This window comes from Oncorhynchus keta, chromosome 17, assembly GCF_023373465.1.
Source record: "Oncorhynchus keta strain PuntledgeMale-10-30-2019 chromosome 17, Oket_V2, whole genome shotgun sequence".
NCBI classification, from domain to species: domain Eukaryota; kingdom Metazoa; phylum Chordata; class Actinopteri; order Salmoniformes; family Salmonidae; genus Oncorhynchus; species Oncorhynchus keta.
Genome location: NC_068437.1, coordinates 22,640,666 through 22,659,688, shown reverse-complemented (window position 1 = coordinate 22,659,688; position 19,023 = coordinate 22,640,666). Strand labels below are relative to the sequence as shown.

Sequence of the window (19,023 nt, the reverse complement as noted above, 5' to 3'; positions counted from 1 at the left end):
CAGTAGAATAGTCACTTTACAATAGTGCATCTAAATCTTAAAGGGGGGGGGGTGAGAAGGATTACTTATCCTATCCTAGGTATTCCTTAAAGAGGTGGGGTTTCAGGTGTCTCCGGAAGGTGGTGATTGACTCCGCTGTCCTGGCGTCGTGAGGGAGTTTGTTCCACCATTGGGGGCCAGAGCAGCGAACAGTTTTGACTGGGCTGAGCGGGAACTGTACTTCCTCAGTGGTAGGGAGGCGAGCAGGCCAGAGGTGGATGAACGCAGTGCCCTTGTTTGGGTGTAGGGCCTGATCAGAGCCTGGAGGTACTGAGGTGCCGTTCCCCTCACAGCTCCGTAGGCAAGCACCATGGTCTTGTAGCAGATGCGAGCTTCAACTGGAAGCCAGTGGAGAGAGCGGAGGAGCGGGGTGACGTGAGAGAACTTGGGAAGGTTGAACACCAGACGGGCTGCGGCGTTCTGGATGAGTTGTAGGGGTTTAATGGCACAGGCAGGGAGCCCAGCCAACAGCGAGTTGCAGTAGTCCAGACGGGAGATGACAAGTGCCTGGATTAGGACCTGTGCCGCTTCCTGTGTGAGGCAGGGTCGTACTCTGCAGATGTTGTAGAGCATGAACCTACAGGAACGGGCCACCGCCTTGATGTTAGTTGAGAACGACAGGGTGTTGTCCAGGATCACGCCAAGGTTCTTAGCGCTCTGGGAGGAGGACACAATGGAGTTGTCAACCGTGATGGCGAGATCATGGAACGGGCAGTCCTTCCCGGGAGGAAGAGCAGCTCCGTCTTGCCGAGGTTCAGCTTGAGGTGGTGATCCGTCATCCACACTGATATGTCTGCCAGACATGCAGAGATGCGATTCGCCACCTGGTCATCAGAAGGGGGAAAGGAGAAGATTAATTGTGTGTCGTCTGCATAGCAATGATAGGAGAGACCATGTGAGGTTATGACAGAGCCAAGTGACTTGGTGTATAGCGAGAATAGGAGAGGGCCTAGAACAGAGCCCTGGGGGACACCAGTGGTGAGAGCGCGTGGTGAGGAGACAGATTCTCGCCACGCCACCTGGTATGAGCGACCTGTCAGGTAGGACGCAATCCAAGCGTGGGCCGCGCCGGAGATGCCCAACTCGGAGAGGGTGAAGAGGAGGATCTGATGGTTCACAGTATCGAAGGCAGCCGATAGGTCTAGAAGGATGAGAGCAGAGGAGAGAGAGTTAGCTTTAGCGGTGCGGAGCGCCTCCGTGATACAGAGAAGAGCAGTCTCAGTTGAATGACTAGTCTTGAAACCTGACTGATTTGGATCAAGAAGGTCATTCAGAGAGAGATAGTGGGAGAGCTGGCCAAGGATGGCACGTTCAAGAGTTTTGGAGAGAAAAGAAAGAAGGGATACTGGTCTGTAGTTGTGGACATCGGAGGGATTGAGTGTAGGTTTTTTCAGAAGGGGTGCAACTCTCGCTCTCTTGAGGACGGAAGGGACGTAGCCAGCGGTCAGGGATGAGTTGATGAGCGAGGTGAGGTAGGGGAGAAGGTCTCCGGAAATGGTCTGGAGAAGAGAGGAGGGGATAGGGTCAAGCGGGCAGGTTGTTGGGCGGCCGGCCGTCACAAGACGCAAGATTTCATCTGGAGAGAGAGGGGAGAAAGAGGTCAGAGCACAGGGTAGGGCAGTGTGAGCAGAACCAGCGGTGCCGTTTGACTTAGCAAACGAGGATCGGATGTCGTCGACCTTCTTTTCAAAATGGTTGAGTCACTTACTACCCTGAGACAAGGCTGAGTACAGCCCACGAAGATCTCCTCCAGCACAACCGGACAGGAAGATCACGTCTGTGACTCAATCCACTCAAGTGACGCACCCCTACTAGGGACAGCATGGAAGAGCACTAGTAAGCCAGTGACTCAGCCCCCATAATAGGGTCAGAGGCAGAGAATCCCAGTTGAGAGAGGAGAGCCGGCAGAGACAGCAAGGGCAGTTCGTCGCTCCGAGCCGGCAGAGACAGCAAGGGCAGTTCGTCGCTCCAGTGCCTTGCCGTTCACCATCGCACCCCTGGGCCAGACTACACTCAATCATAGAACCTACTAAAGAAATGAGTCTTCAGTATGGACGTGAAGGTCGAGACTGAGTCTGCGTCTCTCACATGGATAGACAGATCATTCCATAAAAATGTAGCTCTATAGGAGAAAACCCTGCCTCCAGCTGTTTACTTAAGGAGGAGGAGGCCTTACTTAAGGAGGCCTGCGTCTTGTGACCGTAGCGTACGTGTAGGTACGTACGGCATGAACAAACCGGAGATAGGTAGGAGCAAGCCCATGTAATGCTTTGTAGGTTAGCAGTAAAACCTTGAAATCAGCCCTGACCTTAACAGGAAGCCAAATGTAGAGGCTAGCACTGGAGTCATGTGTTTAAATTAGTTTTTTTTAGTCAGGATTCTAGCAGCCGTGTTTAGCACTAACTGAAATGTATTTAGTGCTTTATCCGGGTAGCCGGAGAGTAGAGCATTGCAGTAGTCTAATCTAGACATGACAAAAGCATCGATCAGCTTTTCTGCATAATATTTTGACAAAAAGTTTCAGATTTTTGCAACGTTACGAAGATGGAAAAAAAGCTGTCCTTGAAATATTCTTGATAAGAGAGAGAAAGAGATTAGTGTCGAGATTAACGCAGAGGTCCTTCACAGTTTTATTTGAGACGACTGTACAACAATTGTCAGATCCAATAGCAGATCTCTTTGTTTCTTTGGACCTAGAACAAGCATCTCTGTTTTGTCCAAGTTTAAAAGTAAAACATTTGCCGCCATCCACTTCCTTATGTCTGAAACACAGGCTTCCAGGGAGGGCAATTTTGGGGCTTCACCATGTGTCATCGAAATGTTGTATCATGACTACTTTCATTAATCTGATGATTGTTATTTATTTAATCCACTAACTATGTTTAATTGTTACCCGATTAAATTAATCATGTAACAATTAACTCATTAGGATTTGGGGTACCACAGAATAGGTTGTTTAAAGAGTTACCATCTCCCGAATTAAGGTATATACTGTATCTATTTCATTGATAAACAGTAATCTTATTAATCATGACCTCTTATCATATCATCATTCTGAACAGTCGTAACCTCGTGCATCTGCAAAAAAAACAGCCGTGCTCATGATTCAGCCCTACACAAATTGGTTAAATTGTTTAATTACTAGCTAACTAAATAATAACAGGATAAAACACACTTGATTCATGAGAAATAAGTCCCTAGCGGACTGACACAATATGGCATTTTACCCAACAACATGGAGAGAGAGAGAGAGAGCAAAAGACACTTATCGTCAATAGATTTCGGAATTATTTTCACATTAATCATATAGTTTGCACACAAACCGCCACCCGTTTGGAATAAGAAATCATGAATGTATTTGCGTGTGGGTGTCTTTGTCCGTTGTGTAATCCTGAACAGAACTACAGAGTTCACCCTTCCATTATGCAAGGTTCAATTAATATCTTCAGTTAGGTGGTTTACCGATTTTTGTACTCCAACATCCTTGGGTAGGTGGAGGGAGTCTGGAAGGGCATCTAGGAATCTTTGGGTCTGAGAATTTATATCACAGAATTTGATGATCCATGGTTGGGGTCTGAGTAGATTATTTGTTGCAATTGCAAACATAATAAAAAGGTGGTCCGATAGTCCAGGATTATGAGGAAAAACATTAAGATCCACAACATTTATTCCATGGGAAAGAACTAGGTCCAGAGTATGACTGTGGCAATGAGTAGGTCCAGAGACATGTTGGACAAAAACCCACTGAGTCGATGATGGCCCCGAAAGTATTTTGGAGTGGGTCTGTGGACTTTTCCATGTGGATATTAAAGTCACCAAAAATGTAAATATTATCTGCCATGAATACAAGGTCCGAAAGGAATTCAGGGAACTCCGTGAGGAACGCTGTATATGGCCCAGGAGGCCTGTAAACAGTAGCTATAAAAAGTGATTGAGTAAACTGCATAGATTTCATGACTATAAGCTCAAAAGACGAAAACTCTGTCTTTTTGTTTTGTAAATTGGAATTTGCTGTCATAAATGTTAGCAACGCCTTTGCGGGATGCGCGGGGGATATGGTCACTAGTGTAACCAGGAGGAGAGGCCTCATTTAACATAGTAAATTCATCAGGCTTGAGCCATGTTTCAGTTAGGCCAATGAAATCAAGATTATGATCAGTGATTAGTGATTAGTGAAGTGATGGAACATTAAGTAACCATATTTTGAGATCTCTTTCAATAATGACAGGAATGGAGGTCTTTATTCCAGTGAGATTCCTAAGGCGAACACCGCCATGCTTTGTTTTGCTCAACCTAGATCGAGGCATAGATACGGTGTCAATGGGGATAGCTGAGCTGACTACACTGACTGGGCTAGTGGCAGACTCCACTAAACTGGCAGGTTGGCTAACAGCCTGCTGGCTGACCTGCACCCTGTCTCATTGTGGAGTTAGAGGCCTGTCTATGTTCATAGATAAGATGAGAGCACCCCTCCAGCTAGGATGGAGTCCGTCACTCCTCAGCATGCCAGGCTTGGTCCTGTTTGTGGGTGAGTCCCAGAAAGAGGGCCAATTATCTACAAATTCTATATTTTGGGAGGGGCAGAAAACAGTTTTCAACTAGCGATTGAGTTGTGAGACTGCTGGAGAACTCATCACTCCCCCTATAAGCTTGGCACACCTGTATTTTGGGAGTGTCTGGAAGGTTCTCTCATCTCCACAGAGGAACTCTAGAGCTCTGTCAAAGTGACAATCGGGTTCTTGGTCATCTCCCTGACCAAGGCCCTTCTCCCATGATTGCTCAGTTCAGCCGGGCGGCCAGCTCTGTGCCTCGGAGCTCTACGAACAATTCCCTCAACCTCATGGCTTGGTTTTTGCTCTGACATGCACTGTCAACTGTGGGACCTTATATAGACAGCTGTGTGCCTTTCCAAATCTTGTCCAGTCAGTTAAATTTACCACAGGTGACTCCAATCAAGTTGTAGATATCTCAAGATGATCAATGGATAGCAAAGGGTGTGAATTCTTACGTAAATAAGGTATTTCTGTTCTTAGCAAAACATTTGAAAAACCTGTTTTCGCTTCGTCATTATGGGGTATTGTGTGTAGATTGCAGAGAAAAAAAACATTTAATACATTTTAGAATAACACTGTAACGTACATTGAGTTCTATCTGTCAAGTCATTTTTAAACCAGTTCTAGGCCAATTGAGGAAAGCCTCTGAATTAGCAGTGAGTGATCAACAGTATCAATAGCCTTTGACTGGTCAATGAAGAAGGCCGCGCAATGTTGCCTTTTATCCATCCAGTTAACCACATCATTTATAACTACGGATGCAGCAGACATAGTGCTATGACCTGGTCTAAAAGCCGACTGATGTACATTTAGAATACGTTTTCAAAAATAAGATCTTAGCTGAGAATGAATCAAGGATTGAAATATTTTAGGGTCACCCTAATTTTAGTTTTTTTTTAAACATTAATTTCAAGCAAGTTCTCTAGCACATCAAGGATAGTAAATTGTTGAAATGAAAACAAACAAACGGGTTAACCATCGAGTCAGCGAGAGGCTAGCAGAGGGAAGAGCATTCGATTGACTGACCAGTGTAATGTGTAATGGGTCGTGCAAGTGTATTGCCTAATGTGAAAACAGTGTTATGAACGCACAACGAAAGGCTTTAAAACATGTAAGATTGGCTGCGTTACAAGTGTTACCAGTTTGGAGTTTTGTACTAAGATTTCTTTTTAATTCACCTAAGCGATAAAAAATTAAAACGTATACTGCAGCCTTCAAGCTGCTCTAATATATTGAATCCAATCACTGATAACGCAGTTGGAATATTGATATTAAGATGAAATGGTATTAATTGCAATGCAACAGCCACATGCTGTAACGACTGCTGCAGTACGTCATGCTACGTGTCTGTGTGTACAGGTACCTGCGTCTGTCTGAGAGTAACATCAGAACTCTGCTCCAGCAGTGTAAGGACAGTGGCATCGATATGGACATCCATCCTCACATGAAAGACTCTGACATTGATATCAGCAAGCTATTCAAGGACTCTCGCCCTCCATCCCCGAGATGAGACACAGACAGACACACACAAATCATGAACACACACACACGATAAATACATTCTTGTAAAGCCTCATAACTGTGATCTGTCCTCTCCAAAAACAAAATACTTGAAATGTGTTTTCTTTTTTTGCTGTGTCTAAAATGAAAGCTATCCAAATGAATTTACAAATTCAACGAGTCAAGTCACGGGGGGAAAAAACTCAACTTTACCAGAGATACTGTATATAATGACGAGATGGTCTTGTCTCCACCCTAACAATGAGAGTCGCTGAACCAAAGGCAGCTTATCGTGGTATTCCCACGTGGACAGATTTTGACAGGCGTGGACCTCTCGCTTCACCGCTTCCTCTGGCTTGACTCAAACCTAACTTGTAAGTGCATGGTAAAATGTGACAGAATATGCAGTGTTTCCATTAGGCCACTAGAGGAAGCTGGTGAAGCAGCAGAGTGGTGGATCATCACCTGTCGGTCTCCTCACATCGATAGACCATTTCCAGCCTGAGCAGCTCCCATTGGCCCATCTGGATGGTCATCTATTGGCATAATCACAAACTAGAGGAGATAGGTTTTCTTTTCTATTCGAAAGCGATGTTAACAACCACACTTGTACATTTTTCTCACGTTCTTTAACTATCATCTCCTGGTATTTTGAGGTTCTTTGTTGTATATAGACATGTAAAATCTAGCAATGATTATTTCAACAAATAATGGGCAAAACAACTTCAGTTCAATTAATAGAGCTTTATTAAATCATACAGCAGATAAAAAACATTAAGGCAGACTAGCTGTGAGCAATAGTTGCATGATGGGATGTAATAATTAAATTCAAGGCTGATCTGTTAATATAAAAAATGTCACATTATAAAGCCAGACAGAAAACCAAAAGCTGCTGGTATGAACCCAAAGATGAAAACACCATACTTATTTCAGCTGGGTGTATTATGGCTGCTTTCGAGCTGTCCAAGCGATTCAATGCAATGATGGACAGGAACTGTGTGTGTGTGTGGCAGGTTTTGACTTTGCAGCTGGCCCTCGCTCAGTTCTGCCTCCAGGACAAGAGTCATGACAAAAGTCAACCTGCGTGTGCGTATGTGTCTGTGTGTGCATGCGTGCGTGCTGACAGGACTGTCTTTTATAAACATAGTTAGTTATGGGTAAGTCAGTAAAGTGCAGATATTTACCTTTTGAAGGTAGAAATAATTTCATTACAGTCTTCAAAATAAATAGCCTGCTGGTTGATCCTCCGCGGTTCTCTACTCTTACCTGACCAAATGAGTAGGGAAGAATCTGTGAACATCGTCACGTAGTTACTAGAGGTGAGGGACCTTTGTTTGAGTCAACGTTTCATTCCACCATGACTGATCTAAACATCATTTCAAAACAAATTCCATTGAATCAAACAAATAAAATCGATACATTTAAAAGGCCAATACATACTGTAGGTAAGACATTTGGTTGTTTTCCCCCCCAACTTAGGCAAGGAGCAATATGATTGCCTTCTTACATTAAGCTGAACTTGGATCCAGATGACAGCCTCTTTCTCTGTGTCATGTAAGACAATGCCTGAGAAGGCAACATGGTTTGTCCCCTGGAGAGCCCATCCTCCAGAAACCTCTTACACTGACACAATAAAATAACAGCTAATTGGTTAAGATATGTCAGGAGATACAAGCCCATTGGATGGAAGGATGAGCAGTTAACGGAAATGGGGTCACAAAAAGGACAAAAAATCTCCAAAGTCAACCCCAGATCTGCCACTGGACCTACTATTGCAAACAGAGTCTGACTGTGGACTGCTTCTCTCGCAACACTGAAAAAGCAAATAGCAAACAAAAGTAAATTACGGATGGAACTTGGAAGTATCTAGAAGGCCGCATTACTACTGTCATTGCTGAGGTGCTGTGCCATGACAAGGAAGTATATACTGTAGGCGTGTTATCGTGTAAGGGGTAAGGAAGAGAGACACAGGAAGTGGGTGAAAAGCAGGAAAAACCCTTCCCAGTCTTAGTCCACCAGCCCAAAACCCCCACCCCACTGTCCTACTGGTCCAGAGAGTCCCAGAGCCCTTCACTCCATTTTCTTCGTCCATTCCATGTCATCACTCCGAGGTGTGTGACCTGTCACTCTCTCTATCAACCTCTCCATCCTCCGCCAGAAGCCCACCTTGTCCAGAGGGTAGTTCAACCACCCTGAGAAAGAGAGGGATGGAATGGGGGGGGGAAGAAAGATGAAAAGAGAGCGAGGGTATTTGGAAGAAATACACTAGGCAAGTTAACAAAAGGAAGATATCAAATGAAACATGCACACATCCCCCACACCACACTGTGTTCCAGGCAGCAGCAGATACAGAAGCTCTCAGAGGATCTTTGCTCCCTGCGGAGAGGAAGGAGATCTGGCTTTGGCACCAGAGTAATGCACACACTTACAGTTATAAATATGTACCGCATCTCCACACACCATACATCACACAGGGCCTGCTGAACTCAAATACCTCACATCCACCCTGAGCCATGCTATAGAATCAGACACCCACTCCCAGGAGGGTTAGACATCAAATACGTTTTTAGTATTACACATACACAGGAAGGAATGGAGCGAACGCACATGGTTGTACATGCACGCAAACCCACGCACACACACACACGCTCACATGCTCACACGCACACGCACACGCACACACACACACACACACACACACACACACACACACACACACACACTGAACACTATTTGGATCCACAAAGATACTGTATGCAATGTAGGAATTGCCACACATACACACACACACACACACACACACACACACACACACACACACACACACACACACACACACACACACACACACACACACACACACACACACACACACACACACACACACACACACACACACACACACACACACACACACACACACACACACCTGAACACTTTATTTGGATCCACAAAGATACTGTATGCAATGTAGGAATTGCCACACATACACACACAGATATACAGTATTGATAGAGAAATACACATTCAGGGATACAGTATATATAAGGACTGTGTGCACACACATCAAACAGCCTATAGAGATCCATACTGTACACACAGTACATACACATACAGTGAGGGCATACAGTGAGTGCTGTGCATGCATACAGAGTAGAGTGTGTTGTGCGTGCAGTGTGTCTGCAGTCCCTCTGGTGAACCTCTCTCTCCAAGAGGAGAGCAAAGCAGCTCCGTTTATTTGTTTGATTTCTCCTCTCTCTCCCCATGCAGGCCTATTTGTTAGCACTGACAGCAGGTTAGCATTAAATATACATGGAGATTGTCAGCCACTGGCACACAAAGGCAGGCGGCAGGCCGCGGGGACCCAGGCAGGTGAGGTGGAGGAGTGGGGACAGAGCTGTGGTGCTCCCCTGTGGCTGCTACCCCCCTCCACTCTACTCATCACAGCCCCCCACTGAGGTTAGGGACTATGAAGACGAGGGGAGGAGGGTGTCAGGAAGATTGTTCACACACACACACACACACACACACACACACACACACACACACACACACACACACACACACACACACACACACACACACACACACACACACACACACACGCACGCGTGCTCACGAACGCAAATGCGTGAGCTCACACACAAACACCCCTCTGCACACACACACATCTGTTTTCCATAGGGAGGTCAGGGTGACGCACAAGCATCCTCTCTCCAGTGCACTCTCTCAGACACACACTGAATACTCAATGTGGATCTCTTACTCGGGCCTATGCTTACAAACACACGCATAACCAAACAGATTGCTTTTCCATGTTATTTATATCTACCACCCACAGATGGCAGCCATCTTGAATGGATGGACCTTTCAATGGAAGACACCATTTGAAAATTCTTCTTGATTTATCGGTTTAGCCGTTAGCTCACCCGTGTTTAGTACGTTGTCATATGAACTTCTATGTTTTCTTCTAGTGGTAGGTCTAAGGTTGATAGCTTCTATGAGCATGGAATGGTGCATGATATTGCAGTGTTCTTGGTTGGTGGATCCCTGCAATTTACCTATACTGTTCCACACTGCACTGCTGTAGAGGTCACTAATGTTTGATCAGTGACAATTCCTCTGCAAATATGCAGTGGCTTACTGTTAGTAGTCATGGTGATGCTGTGGTTACAGTAGGTGTTATGTCAGTAATGTGTTACAGTAGCCACAGTGATGCAGTAGTAACCAGTATGTCAGTACTGTAAAGCACAGTACTGTGTATTACCTGTGGCTATGCATTTTTAATAAGTATATTAGTTCAGTATTGTATAGTACCTCTTAGGTAATATACAGACTAGTGTATCCGCTGAGTATACCAAACATTAGGAACACCTTCCTAATGTTGAGTTGCACCCCCCCTTTCCCCCTAGAACAGGCTCAATTAGTCTGGGCGTGGACTCTACAAGGTGTCGAAAGCGTTCCACAGGGATGCTGGCTCATGTTGACTCCAATGCTTCCCACAGTTGTGTCATGTTGGCTGGATGTCCTTCGGGTGGTGGACCATTCTTGATACAGGAAACTGTTGAGCGTGAAAAAGCCAGCAGAGTTGCAGTTCTTGACAGAAACCTGTGCGCCTGGCACCTACTACCATACCCCATTCAAAGGCACATCAATATTTTGTCTTGCTCGTTCACCCTCTGAATGGCACAATCAATGTCTCAATTGTCACAAGGTTGAAACATCCTTCTTTGACCTGTCTCCTCCCCTTCATCTACACTGATTGAAGTGACATCAAGAAGGGTTCATAGCTTTCACCTGGATTCACCTGGTCAGTCTGTGTCATGGAAAGAGCAGGTGTTCTTAATGTTTTGTATCCTCAGTGTAGTACCTGAAGTGATAAAGTAGTAGGCGGTATGTCAGTACAGTATTGTACAGTACCTGTGGTGATGCAGTAGTAGGTCTCGTGAGGGGACACGTGGTGGATGCGGTGGTGTTTCCGTGGTAACACCAGGTGACAGTCCTGTAGCAGCGTCACCCAGCGGGGAAGACCAAAGTAGGAGTGAGACCACTTATGGATCTGATTGGTCAATGTCACGAAGACTGCCAGTGCAAACACAAAGCACTGCCAGGGATAGGTCTCTGCTAGGGCATCTGAGAGAGAGAGAGAGAGAGAGAGAGGGATTTGTTGTTGATGGAGAGAATTGTGACATTCATTGAAAATGACAAGGTGGTTTCAGTACATGAAGCATCTTCACATGTAAATGAGTTTATACTATTTATACTGCCCAATTTGTACTATTTAAGGTATTCACTTGCAAGTATGAAACAGTACCATATTATCAGCATATTTTGGAGAACCAGTGTTGGTGAGATGACTAGAAAGGCTATAAAGTTGTGGTGAAGTCTGGTTTGTTTGGCTCCAATCTCACACTGGTCTTGCATGTTCCTCCATGTCCCTCTCTCCACTCACCCTGACACTCAGCGAGCAGCAGACATGATAGGTGTGGATGTCACCCTGTCCCCTTGCAAGGCTTACCTGCCCTCTGCCCCGTCTTTGTCTCCTCTTACTGTGACACAGCTTATGACAGGGTCAGTGACCTCCGGCTCGCTCCGAGCCACCCTGAAGCCCTGACATCATGTCTCTCGTAAAACACATCACCCTGTCATGGTCTGAGAGTAACCCGCGTCTGTCTATCTGTCTACAGCTCCACTCCACATTGTGTCACACACACATACTTTATGGATGAGACCTTGTTCAGGTTGTAATGCATGGGTGTGTGTCCATCCCCTCTCTCTCTCTCACCTGGCTGGTACGTCAGGAACTTGTAGGCCATATGTGCCAGGGGCAGTATTGTAAGCATGCAGTTGTCCCCATTGGTCTCTATGAAGTCATGTCGAGTGATGGCTGTGGGGTCAATGTGGTGTTCCCGGAATGGGCGGATGAATGCCTGGAGAAAAAGAGAACAAGATAGAGGAGGAGGGGAGGTAGTTAGAGGAATATCATTATGATAATTCACTTACATCTGAATATTCAGTGTAATCCAATCATGTAAGACACAAGGTAAGATGGGCTATCAATTGCAGTCACAGACAGAGGTCTACCTAGTCTGTACCTCCTCATTATCGGAGGGGAAACAAAATACCAAAGATTTCCCAAAACAATAAAATGGTCATCAGGTGTTGTTACTGGTTCAAATCCGGGTCGAAGGGCCATGGAAAATATTGGAACTTGTGCTAGGTTGGTAGGAGTAGCTTTCACAGTGCTGTGTCCATTAAAACACAGTGCTGTGTCCATTAAAACACAGTGCTGTGTCCATTAAAACACAGTGCTGTGTCCATTAAAACACAGTGCTGTGTCCATTAAAACACAGTGTTGTGTCCATTAAAACACAGTGTTGTGTCCATTTAAACACAGTGTTGTGTCCATTAAAACACAGTGTTGTGTCCATTAAAACACAGTGTTGTGTCCATTAAAACACAGTGTTGTGTCCATTAAAACTCAGTGCTGTGTTTATTAAAACACAGTGCTGTGTCCATTAAAACACAATGGTGTGTCCATTAAAACACAGTGCTGTGTCCATTAAAACACAATGTTGTGTCCATTAAAACACAGTGATGTGTCCATTAAAACACAGTGCTGTGTCCATTAAAACACAATGTTGTGTCCATTAAACACAATGTTGTGTCCATTAAAACACAATGTTGTGTCCATTAAAACACAGTGTTGTGTCCATTAAAACTCAGTGCTGTGTCCATTAAAACACAGTGTTGTGTCCATTAAAACACAGTGCTGTGTCCATTAAAACACAGTGCTGTGTCCATTAAAACACAATGTTGTGTCCATTAAAACACAGTGTTGTGTCCATTAAAACTCAGTGCTGTGTCCATTAAAACACAGTGCTGTGTCCATTAAAAAACAATGTTGTGTCCATTAAAACACAGTGCTGTGTCCATTAAAACACAGTGCTGTGTCCATTAAAACACAGTGCTGTGTCCATTAAAACACAGTGTTGTGTCCATTAAAACACAGTGTTGTGTCCATTAAAACACAATGTTGTGTCTATTAAAACACAGTGCTGTGTCCATTAAAACTCAGTGTTGTGTCCATTTAAACACAGTGTTGTGTCCATTAAAACACAGTGTTGTGTCCATTAAAACACAGTGTTGTGTCCATTAAAACACAGTGTTGTGTCCATTAAAACACAGTGCTGTGTCCATTAAAACACAGTGCTGTGTCCATTAAAACACAGTGCTGTGTCCATTAAAACACAGTGCTGTGTCCATTAAAACACAATGTTGTGTCCATTAAAACACAGTGTTGTGTCCATTAAAACACAGTGCTGTGTCCATTAAAACACAGTGCTGTGTCCATTAAAACACAGTGCTGTGTCCATTAAAACACAGTGCTGTGTCCATTAAAACACAGTGTTGTGTCCATTAAAACACAGTGTTGTGTCCATTAAAACACAGTGCTGTGTCCATTAAAACACAGTGCTGTGTCCATTAAAACACAGTGCTGTGTCCATTAAAACACAGTGCTGTGTCCATTAAAACACAGTGCTGTGTTCATTAAAACACAATGTTGTGTCCATTAAAACACAGTGTTGTGTCCATTAAAACACAGTGCTGTGTCCATTAAAACACAATGTTGTGTCCATTAAAACACAGTGTTGTGTCCATTAAAACACAGTGTTGTGTCCATTAAAACACAATGTTGTGTCCATTAAAACACAGTGTTGTGTCCATTAAAACACAGTGCTGTGTCCATTAAAACACAATGTTGTGTCCATTAAAACACAATGTTGTGTCCATTAAAACACAGTGCTGTGTCCATTAAAACACAATGCTGTGTCCATTAAAACACAATGTTGTGTCCATTAAAACAGTGTTGTGTCCATTAAAACACAATGTTGTGTCCATTAAAACACAATGTTGTGTCCATTAAAACACAGTGGTGTGTCCATTAAAACACAGTGCTGTGTCCATTAAAACACAGTGCTGTGTCCATTAAAACACAATGTTGTGTCCATTAAAACACAGTGCTGTGTCCATTAAAACACAATGGTGTGTCCATTAAAACACAGTGCTGTGTCCATTAAAACACAATGTTGTGTCCATTAAAACACAGTGTTGTGTCCATTAAAACACAGTGCTGTGTCCATTAAAACACAATGTTGTGTCCATTAAAACACAGTGATGTGTCCATTAAAACACAGTGCTGTGTCCATTAAAACACAATGTTGTGTCCATTAAAACACAGTGATGTGTCCATTAAAACACAGTGCTGTGTCCATTAAAACACAATGTTGTGTCCATTAAAACACAGTGCTGTGTCCATTAAAACACAGTGCTGTGTCCATTAAAACACAATGTTGTGTCCATTAAAACACAGTGTTGTGTCCATTAAAACACAGTGCTGTGTCCATTAAAACACAGTGCTGTGTCCATTAAAACACAGTGCTGTGTCCATTAAAACACAGTGCTGTGTCCATTAAAACACAGTGTTGTGTCCATTAAAACACAGTGTTGTGTCCATTAAAACACAGTGTTGTGTCCATTAAAACACAGTGTTGTGTCCATTAAAACACAGTGTTGTGTCCATTAAAACACAGTGTTGTGTCCATTAAAACACAGTGCTGTGTCCATTAAAACACAGTGCTGTGTCCATTAAAACACAGTGCTGTGTCCATTAAAACACAGTGCTGTGTCCATTAAAACACAGTGCTGTGTCCATTAAAACACAGTGCTGTGTCCATTAAAACACAATGTTGTGTCCATTAAAACACAGTGTTGTGTCCATTAAAACACAGTGTTGTGTCCATTAAAACACAGTGTTGTGTCCATTAAAACACAATGTTGTGTCCATTAAAACACAGTGTTGTGTCCATTAAAACACAATGTTGTGTCCATTAAAACACAGTGTTGTGTCCATTAAAACACAGTGTTGTGTCCATTAAAACACAGTGCTGTGTCCATTACAACACAGTGTTGTGTCCATTAAAACACAGTGCTGTGTCCATTAAAACACAGTGCTGTGTCCATTAAAACAGTGCTGTGTCCATTAAAACACAGTGCTGTGTCCATTAAAACACAGTGCTGTGTCCATTAAAACACAGTGCTGTGTCCATTAAAACACAGTGCTGTGTCCATTAAAACACAGTGCTGTGTCCATTAAAACACAGTGTTGTGTCCATTAAAACACAGTGCTGTGTCCATTAAAACACAGTGCTGTGTCCATTAAAACACAGTGTTGTGTCCATTAAAACACAGTGCTGTGTCCATTAAAACACAATGTTGTGTCCATTAAAACACAGTGTTGTGTCCATTAAAACACAGTGTTGTGTCCATTAAAACACAATGTTGTGTCCATTAAAACACAGTGTTGTGTCCATTAAAACACAATGTTGTGTCCATTAAAACACAATGTTGTGTCCATTAAAACACAATGTTGTGTCCATTAAAACACAGTGTTGTGTCCATTAAAACACAGTGTTGTGTCCATTAAAACACAATGTTGTGTCCATTAAAACACAGTGCTGTGTCCATTAAAACACAGTGTTGTGTCCATTAAAACACAATGTTGTGTCCATTAAAACACAATGTTGTGTCCATTAAAACACAGTGTTGTGTCCATTAAAACACAGTGTTGTGTCCATTAAAACACAATGTTGTGTCCATTAAAACACAGTGTTGTGTCCATTAAAACACAATGTTGTGTCCATTAAAACACAATGTTGTGTCCATTAAAACACAGTGTTGTGTCCATTAAAACACAATGTTGTGTCCATTAAAACACAGTGTTGTGTCCATTAAAACACAGTGTTGTGTCCATTAAAACACAATGTTGTGTCCATTAAAACACAGTGTTGTGTCCATTAAAACACAGTGTTGTGTCCATTAAAACACAGTGTTGTGTCCATTAAAACACAGTGTTGTGTCCATTAAAACACAATGTTGTGTCCATTAAAACACAGTGTTGTGTCCATTAAAACACAGTGGTGTGTCCATTAAAACACAGTACTGTGTCCATTAAAACACAATGTTGTGTCCATTAAAACACAGTGTTGTGTCCATTAAAACACAATGTTGTGTCCATTAAAACACAGTGTTGTGTCCATTAAAACACAATGTTGTGTCCATTAAAACACAGTGTTGTGTCCATTAAAACACAATGTTGTGTCCATTAAAACACAGTGTTGTGTCCATTAAAACACAATGTTGTGTCCATTAAAACACAGTGTTGTGTCCATTAAAACACAGTGTTGTGTCCATTAAAACACAGTGTTGTGTCCATTAAAACACAGTGCTGTGTCCATTAAAACACAGTACTGTGTCCATTAAAACACAATGTTGTGTCCATTAAAACACAGTGTTGTGTCCATTAAAACACAGTGTTGTGTCCATTAAAACACAGTGTTGTGTCCATTAAAACACAGTGTTGTGTCCATTAAAACACAGTGCTGTGTCCATTAAAACACAATGTTGTGTCCATTAAAACACAGTGTTGTGTCCATTAAAACACAGTGTTGTGTCCATTAAAACACAGTACTGTGTCCATTAAAACACAATGTTGTGTCCATTAAAACACAGTGTTGTGTCCATTAAAACACAGTGTTGTGTCCATTAAAACACAGTGTTGTGTCCATTAAAACACAATGTTGTGTCCATTAAAACACAAGGAAGAGATGCTGAAGGATGTAAGGATTGGAAGCTATATAATGTAAGTCGTCAGGGGGTGTGTTATGGTTGGGAATGGGATTTTTTTCATAAATCCTAAACCCTGGAGCGAGACATGATAACCCCATTTTCATATGTGAAAATTGTCACGACCCCAACCATGTGAAGAAAAGATGTAATTAACAGTCAGTGTTTACTTGTTTATTTGGGGCTATGGCAGACTATTGAAAAACATTCTAATAGTATTTCTGATTGTATTCTCAACTCACCATCATTAATGTGGGCCTATGACAGTCGATTGAAAAACATTCTAACAGTATTTCTTATTGTATTCTCAACTCACCATCATTAATGTGGGCCTATGGCAGTCTATTGAAAAACATTCTTACAGTATTTCTGATTGTATTCTCAACTCACCATCATTAATGTGGGCCTATGGCAGACTATTGAAAAACATTCTAATAGTATTTCTGATTGTATTCTCAACTCACCATCATTAATGTGGGGCGATGGCAGTCTATTGAAAAACATTCTAATAGTATTTCTGATTGTATTCTCAACTCACCATCATTAATGTGGGGCTATGGCAGTCTATTGAAAAACATTCTAATAGTATTTCTTATTGTATTCTCAACTCACCATCATTAATGTGGGGCTATGACAGTCTATTGAAAAACATTCTAATAGTATTTCTGATTGTATTCTCAACTCACCATCATTAATGTGGGCCTATGGCAGTCTATTGAAAAACATTCTTACAGTATTTCTGATTGTATTCTCAACTCACCATCATTAATGTGGGCCTATGGCAGACTATTGAAAAACATTCTAATAGTATTTCTGATTGTATTCTCAACTCACCATCATTAATGTGGGCCTATGGCAGACTATTGAAAAACATTCTAACAGTATTTCTGATTGTATTCTCAACTCACCATCATTAATGTGGGGCTATGGCAGTCTATTGAAAAACATTCTAACAGTATTTCTGATTGTATTCTCAACTCACCATCATTAATGTGGGGCTATGGCAGTCTATTGAAAAACATTCTAATAGTATTTCTGATTGTATTCTCAACTCACCATCATTAATGTGGGGCTATGGCAGACTATTGAAAAACATTCTAACAGTATTTCTGATTGTATTCTCAACTCACCATCATTAATGTGGGGCTATGGCAGACTATTGAAAAACATTCTAACAGTATTTCTGATTGTATTCTCAACTCACCATCATTAATGTGGGGCGATGGCAGTCTATTGAAAAACATTCTAATAGTATTTCTGATTGTATTCTCAACTCACCATCATTAATGTGGGCCTATGGCAGACTATTGAAAAACATTCTAACAGTATTTCTGATTGTATTCTCAACTCACCATCATTAATGTGGGGCTATGGCAGACTATTGAAAAACATTCTAACAGTATTTCTGATTGTATTCTCAACTCACCATCATTAATGTGGGGCTATGGCAGACTATTGAAAACATTCTAACAGTATTTCTGATTGTATTCTCAACTCACCATCATTAATGTGGGGCTATGGCAGACTATTGAAAAACATTCTAACAGTATTTCTGATTTTATTCTCAACTCACCATCATTAATGTGGGGCTATGGCAGACTATTGAAAAACATTCTAACAGTATTTCTGATTGTATTCTCAACTCACCATCATTAATGTGGGGCTATGGCAGACTATTGAAAAACATTCTAACAGTATTTCTGATTGTATTCTCAACTCACCATCATTAATGTGGGGCTATGGCAGACTATTGAAAAACATTCTAACAGTATTTCTGATTGTATTCTCAACTAACCATCATTAATGTGGGGCGATGGCAGTCTATTGAAAAACATTCTAATAGTATTTCTGATTGTATTCTCAACTCACCATCATTAATGTGGGCCTATGGCAGTCTATTGAAAAACATTCTAACAGTATTTCTGATTGTATTCTCAACTCACCATCATTAATGTGGGCCTATGGCAGTCTATTGAAAAACATTCTAACAGTATTTCTGATTGTATTCTCAACTCACCATCATTAATGTGGGGCTATGACAGTCTATTGAAAAACATTCTTACAGTATTTCTGATTGTATTCTCAACTCACCATCATTAATGTGGGGCTATGACAGTCTATTGAAAAACATTCTTACAGTATTTCTGATTGTATTCTCAACTCACCATCATTAATGTGGGGCTATGGCAGTCTATTGAAAAACATTCTAACAGTATTTCTGATTGTATTCTCAACTCACCATCAT

At 42.1% G+C, this 19,023-nt stretch overlaps 1 protein-coding gene across 1 annotated transcript in view; it reads right to left on the bottom strand.

The window, feature by feature from the left end:
- Positions 1-6,821: 6,821 nt before the first annotated feature.
- Positions 6,822-19,023, bottom strand: part of si:ch211-212o1.2 (uncharacterized protein LOC492735 homolog) — a 106,775-nt gene continuing 94,573 nt past the window's right edge. The window contains exons 5-7 of the mRNA XM_035790949.1: positions 11,878-12,022; positions 11,013-11,225; positions 6,822-8,284 (exon numbers count right to left, since the gene is read on the bottom strand). Of these exons, the coding sequence (XP_035646842.1) occupies positions 8,163-8,284; positions 11,013-11,225; positions 11,878-12,022 (480 nt within the window). The 3' untranslated portion in view covers positions 6,822-8,162. The remainder of the gene's footprint in view (positions 8,285-11,012; positions 11,226-11,877; positions 12,023-19,023) is intronic.